General features: G+C 37.6%; 1 protein-coding gene across 1 annotated transcript; it reads left to right on the top strand.

The window, feature by feature from the left end:
* The first annotated feature begins 3,463 nt into the window (after positions 1-3,463).
* Positions 3,464-6,539, top strand: LOC136070142 (LRR receptor-like serine/threonine-protein kinase HSL2). The gene is made up of 2 exons (XM_065779585.1): positions 3,464-3,877; positions 4,812-6,539. Exons 1-2 carry the CDS (start codon positions 3,464-3,466, stop codon positions 6,537-6,539), a joined length of 2,142 nt encoding a protein of 713 aa, XP_065635657.1.
* Positions 6,540-6,948: the final 409 nt, after the last annotated feature.

The following is a 6,948-nucleotide window of genomic DNA, read 5'->3' as shown; positions in this document are numbered from 1 at the left end:
CTTGCTTGATTCTCATCTTACAAGGCTTCATCATAACACTCTGGCTCACTACCATCAGTTAACAGGAGATAATTTAAAGCGGGTGAATAATGCTGTGGAGGTCTAATGTTCTTGGAAGATCTGCGAACTTTAGTTACAGATGTACTCTGATCTACCTGTGAATTTACGTTCTCTTATCTTGTTCACCCATTTTATGGACAGTATTTTAGTCAATTCATCTAAGTTGACAAACTCAGATTTATTTTGATCTATCTCTATAACATATGGCACTACATTTGACCTGTCCTTATACATAACCTGTTCATTAAATATCACATTTTTACTTCTGATGATTTTCCTGTTTTCTTCATCCCAAATCCTATAGCCAATTTTTCATCACCATAGCCAATGAAAAGCATATTTTAGACTTTGCATCAAGTTTACTATGAGCATCAGAATCAATATGAACATAAGAACACAGCCAAAAACTTTAAATGTGAAAACTTTACCTCTATCGCTCCAAACCTCTTTAGGAAGTCTGAACTCCATGGGAACTGATGGCCCTCGGTTTATTAGGTAAGCTGCAGTACTAACAGCATCAGCCTAGAAAGTTTTTGGTAGTCTAGCATGCAACCTCATACTCCTAGCACGCTCATTGAGAGATCTGTTCATGCGCTCAGCCACACCATTCTGCTGTGGTGTCCTAGGAATGGTCTTCTCCATCCTAATTTCCTATGCAGCACAATACTCACTGAACCCTCCATCTATGTACTCTCCTCCATTATTTGACCTCAAACATTTTACTTTCAAACCTGTTTCTGTCTCAACCATGGCCTTCCACTTCTTAAAAATTTCAAATACATCAGATTTATTTTTCAGAAAATAAACCCATACCTTTCTACTTAAGTCATCAATGAAAGTGATGTAGTACCTTGAACCTCCAAGGGATGCAACTGAAGAAGGCTCCCACAAATCAGTGTGTACTAACTCCAATTTTTTGGTCTTCAGTGTCCTACCAATTTTCAAAAAGCTCACATTTTTCTACTTTCCTAAGATGCAGCTTTCACACATATCAAAATCAATGGACTTTAATTCTGGTAGTTTTTCTTTTGACAGCAGCATCTTCATCCCTTTCTCACTCATGTGACCAAGTTTGCGGTGCCATAGACTTGTATCAGTACTTGCATCAGCCACTGCAATTATGTCTCTTGGACTTGAGGTCATATATAGAGTATCAGTCTTCTTTCCATGAGTCAATACCCTAGCTCCCTTTGTAACCTTCCAAGTACCACAAACAAATAGTATTGCATGTCCTTCATCATCAAATTGTCCAACAGAAATCAGATTCCTCCTAAAGTCAGGAATATGTAGAACCTTCTCTAGTAACCAAACAGACCCATTGGGCAACAATATTTGGACGTCTCCTATACCCACAACATCCAAGGCTGAACCATCAGCCAAATACACCTTACTAAAATCATATGCAACATAATTCTATATGATTTCTCGGTGTGGAGTGGTATGAAACGAAACTCCTGAGTCTAAAACCCAATCATCAAGTGGACTGTCTACTACAAGAAGTAATGCATCCTATACCTCTTCTGTTACAGCATTAGCAGAATCATCTTCATTCTTCTTCTTAGGAATTTGCATTGGTTCATAAAGTAATCTGTTTTCCCACAATTCTAGCATTATACTTGTTGGCCTGATCTAGATTTACTTCTATTCCGATTAGAATTTCTGGACTTTGATCTGCCCCAGTTTGAATTTCTATTATTACCTTTGCCTTTTGTCTTAAGGTTTAGGGCAGAACTAGATCCTGAGGTTTCACCTGAATCTCTTCTGTGAATCTCCTCAGTCAGAATTAAATCTCGTATATCATTGTACTTGAGCTTTTCCTTTCCTGTAGAATTGCTTACTGCCATCCTCATTGCCTCCTAACTGTTTGGCAAAGAAGCCAAAATGATCAGAGCAATCTCATCATTAAAATCAATTTCTACAAACGACAATTGATTTGTGATAGTGTTAAATTTGTTCAGATGTTGTGCTACTAATGCATTCTCTGCCATCTTCAAATTAAACAGTTTCTTCATTAGACGCACCTTATTGTTTGCTGACAGCTTTTCATATATACTAGACAAAGCCTTCATCAAATCTGCTGTGGTTTTCTCCTTTACAACATTGTATGCAACAGACCTAGACAGAGTTAACTTGATGACTCCTAGTACCTGTCTGTCAAGAGAGCCTATTCCTCAGCCTTCATAGCCTCAGGTTTTGTCCCCAAAAGAGGCAGATGCAATTTCCTCCCATAGAGATAATCTTCAATCTGTATCCTCCAATACGCAAAGTTTGTGCCATCAAACTTTTCTATTCCAAACGCCTTTCCTGCTTCCTCTGCCATTGCTCCCACTCAAACCTAACTCTAGACTCTGATACTAGTTGTAAGGATTTCAATCGAAATTCCAACTTGTGAGAAACAAATAATAGAGAAAATACACGTCAAAAAAAAAAAAAAAAATCACATGCATAAGATAGTATTTACATGGTTCGGCAATTTGCTTACGTCCACAGAGTTGTAGGGATTTTACTATTATCAGGGAAAAAATACAAAGTGCAGCTACAGTGTTTTTCTCTCTCTCTAAAACACGACAATACCAAGCCAAAACCCTAATCACAAAAAGGCTTCTATATCCTGTCGGCCCAAGCCTCTGCTCCATGGACTAAGCCTCATAAAATCTCTCATTAAAAACCATGCAACATTATTCGGGTCGGGTCGTCAACCAGATCAAACATAAATTAGGCTCCACAAAGCCCAACAGTTACTGCATTAACTATACTAGACCTAATTTAATTCCTGTTTAAGGTTTAATTATAGTGTTGTTGGGATTTTGGATAAGTTTAAAATCTAGTTTTTTGTTCACCATTTATGGGAATCAAAAGAAAGAATATATGGCTAATAGCCTTCTAGCTTAACTAGTTGATAAATTTTTTTTCTTGGGATACAATTTTTGAAACCATATGTTTATGTTTATGTTTTTTTTTTTTTTTTTTTTTTTTTTTAATAGGTATAAAACTAAATCAAATCTAGCTTTCTTCATGTTATACTATACCTAATTTAATTCCCATTTAAGGTTTAATTATAGTGTTGTTGGGATTTCAGATAAGTTTAAAATCCAGTTTTTTGTTCACCATTTATGGGCAATCAAAAGAAAGAATATATGGCCAATAGCCTTCTAGTTCAACTGGTTGATAACTTTTGATATTTTTAATAGATTTATTCAAGATTAAATCTCCCCTCTTGCAACTATCGAATTATGTAAAAATTTAATAATAAAATAAAAAACCAAGAAAGTTTGTACATTTAAGCACACCCTTGGGTAGTCATTTCAAATTAAGCAAAGAACAATCACCAAAAACAGAAGAAGAAAAGGACCATATGAGCAAGGTGCCCTATGCCTCAGCTATTGGCAGCTTGATGTATACTATGGTGTGTACAAGGCCAGACATTGCACATGTAGTGGGAGTTATGAGCAGATTCATGAGTAGGCCTGGAAAGCAACATTGGGAGGCAGTCAAGTGGATTCTAAGATATCTGAAGGGTTCATCAGATACATGTCTTTACTTTATAGGTGCAAGTTTGAAACTGCAAGGTTATGTAAATACTGATTTTACTGGTGATATTGATAGTAGAAAAAGTACTACTGGGTTTGTTTTTACTCTGGGTGGTACAACTCTATCATGGGCTTCAAATCCGCAAAAGATTGTTACTTTGTCTACTACAGAAGCTAAGTATGTTGCAACAATTGAAGCTGGAAAGGAGATGATTTGGCTACATGGTTTCTTAGATGAATTAGGTAAGAAGCAAGAGATGGGCATTATACACAGTGACAGTCAAAATGTAATTTTTTTTGCTAAAAATTCGGCTTTTCATTCAAAGTCGAAACATATACAGACAAAATACCACTTTATTCGGTAGCTTGTTGAAGATAAGCTGGTTATACTTAAGAAGATTTGTGGATCTAAGAACCCGGTAAACATGTTGACTAAGGGTGCCACTATTGAGAAACTGAAGCTGTGTGCAGCTTCAGTTGGACTTCTAGCTTGAGGACAGGAGGATAAGTTGCAGGGATGAGGGATTGCTTTTGGAGGATAGCGGCTGATGTTGGTGATTGAACTAGTCTCAAAGTGGGAGATTTGTTGGGCTTTATGGAGCCTAGTTTATGTTTGATCGGGTTGACGACTTGACCTGACCTGTTTTGTAGCCCATTGTAATCCTATGCGCAGGATACATAAGTCATTTTTTGTGATTAGGGTCTCTGCTTGGTGTTGTCGTGTTTTAGAGAAAGAGAAAAACATTGTAGCTGCACTTTGTATTTTTCTCTGATAATAGTGAAATCCCTACAACTTCGTGGACATAGGTAAATTGCCGAACCACATAAATACTGTCTTGTGCGTGTGATTGTTTTTCTTTGACGTGTGTTTTCTCTATTTTTTTTTTGTCTCTTACAGGTTGGAATATTGGTTGAATTCCCTACACTAAGATGATGACACACCTAACACCCAAAGCCATTGCGGTCCTGTTTTTCTTGTTCTTGCACTACTTTTCATTGGTGCTTTCACTGGCATCTGATTCTGAGATTTTGATTCGGGTCAAGAAGACCCAACTGGATGACCCAAATGGCAGCCTTAGCGATTAGGTTTCGAACCGTGAACATAATCCATGTAATTGGAGTGGCATTTCTTGTGACTCTCACAAAAACAAAGTTATTTCAATTTATCTAGCCGGTTTCAATCTCTCTAACTGATTCCCATTTGGATTTTGTCAAATTCAGACCCTCCAAAACCTGTCTCTCGCCAACAATACCCTCAACGGTATAATCACTTCCCGAGCCTTTTCTAGGTGCTCACATCTTCATTTTCTAAGCCTCGCAAATAACTACTTCAGCAGAAAGTTGCCGGACTTCTCGCTGGGGATTACAAATTTGGAAAATCTCGATCTCTCTAACAACTTTTTCACTGGGAAAATTCTAGCGAGCTTTGGCTGGTGGTTCCTGGCACTGAGATTCCTACACTTGAGATCAAACGATATCATAGACTCAATCCCTTCATTTTTAGGCAATCTCCATGTGTTAACTCTGTTAGAGCTAATTTCCAATCCATTGATGCCTAGTCCTTTACCTTTAGAGATTGGAAACTTGACCAAGCTTGAGATTATGTATTTTTCAAGTTTAAATCTCATTGGGACAATACTAGACTCAATTGGGAAACTTGCCACGCTCAAGAACCTAGACTTATCCAACAATTCACTATCTGGTGAAATTCCAGAGAGTATTGGCGGATTAAAAATCATTAAACAAATCGAGCTTTATCAAAACAATTTGAGCAGTGGATTGCCAGAGACCATAGCAAATTTAAGAACTTTGCTTAGACTAGATATCTCTGAAAACAATCTCAGTACACTATCTGAAAAGATTGTCGTAATGCCACTGAACTTTCTTAACCTCAACGACAATTTTTTCGAAGGTCAAGTTCCTGAAGTTTTAGCTTCAAACCCAATTCTACATGAGCTGAAAATCTTCAACAACAGCTTTTCTAGACAACTACCTAAAAATCTTGGGAAAAATTCTGACTTGGTGAATATTGATGTTTCTACAAACAAATTCACTGGTGAGTTGCCCATGTACCTCTGCTACAAGAAGAAGCTTGAGAGGTTAGTCACATTCAAGAATAGCTTCTCTGGAACAATACCAATGTTATACAGTGAATGCGATTCTCTTAACTATGTCAGGATTGAGCAAAATGAACTATCCGGTGAAGTACCTGAGGGTTTCTGGAGTCATTCTAGGCTTACTTGCCTCCAAATGTATAGTAATAGATTACAAGGTTCCATTTCGCATAACATATCTCTTGCCTCCGAGCTCGTTGCCATCTCGATAGCTAGAAATAATTTCACCAGAGAGATTCCCGTGGAAATTTGCCAGCTGCAACAACTAGTCGTGTTCTTTTTGAGCCAAAACCATTTTTTCGGCGTGTTGCCGACTTGTATAACAGGATTGAAGAAGTTGCAGAAAGTTCTTGTCCAAGAGAACATGTTATCTAGCAAAATTCCAAGAAATGTGAGCTCGCTAAACTGGAAGGCCTTGTCCTATTTTAACCTATCAGGAAACAAATTTTCCAGCACTATACCGCCTGACTTGGGGACTTTACCAGTGCTAAAGTATCTTGATCTCTCTGGAAACTTGCTTACAGGAGAGATTCCTGAGTCTTTGATGAAGCTGAAGCTGACAGAGTTCAACCTCTCCAACAACAATCTTGATGGTAGAGTACCTTTGGAGTTCGACACTGAGTTTTATCTACCGAGCCTATTGGATAACCCAAATCTCTGTAGCAGCACTTTGAAACCCTTGGCACTATGTTTGAGACCCAGAATCGCCTCTTCCTATTCTATATTAGTTCTTTTAGGTTTCTGTGTTATAATCCTAGTACTGTCTCTAGTATGGCTTTACAAAACCAAATTTCCACCATTTGGTGATCCAAAACCCAACTCCATAGCCAAATGAAGGTAATCGCATTCCAACAAATTGGGTTCACTGAGCAAGACATTTTCCTATTGTTAGGACATATATGTTTTCACTTGTTAAGAACATATGTCACTTATTCATGTAAATTGGCTAATCCCTTGACAAAACACACTCTACTTGTAATTGGATAGTTCTAGGTGTTTTTAATACTTCAAGAAACAAGGTTTCAAGGTCAAATGTTGAAGTCATGAAGTCTGTCCAAGAAAAAGCAAGCTGAAGTGCAATTTCATTAAAGCTCGACACCTTCTCGATAGCTACCTCGACACCTGCTATCTGTCGAGATTTAAAAACTCAGATTTCCAATCTGATTTTCTTGGGATCCGTGAATATGTTTTTGGGCCTTCTTTTCTTCTAACCCTAAACATATAAAAGGATTATTTTAAGAGCC

This window comes from Quercus suber, unplaced genomic scaffold (assembly GCF_002906115.3).
Source record: "Quercus suber isolate HL8 unplaced genomic scaffold, Cork oak 2.0 scaffold_214, whole genome shotgun sequence".
Lineage (NCBI taxonomy): Eukaryota > Viridiplantae > Streptophyta > Magnoliopsida > Fagales > Fagaceae > Quercus > Quercus suber.
Note: the sequence above shows the minus strand (reverse complement) of the source record. Positions and strands in the feature narration are given on the sequence as shown.

Coding starts and splice junctions, on each gene's coding strand:
- LOC136070142 (XM_065779585.1), top strand. CDS start 3,464: ATGGTGTGTACAAGGCCAGACATTGCACATGTAGTGGGAGTTATGAGC. Junction 3,878..4,811: donor TACACAGTGACAGTCAAAAT/GTAATTTTTTTT, acceptor TGTCAAATTCAG/ACCCTCCAAAACCTGTCTCT.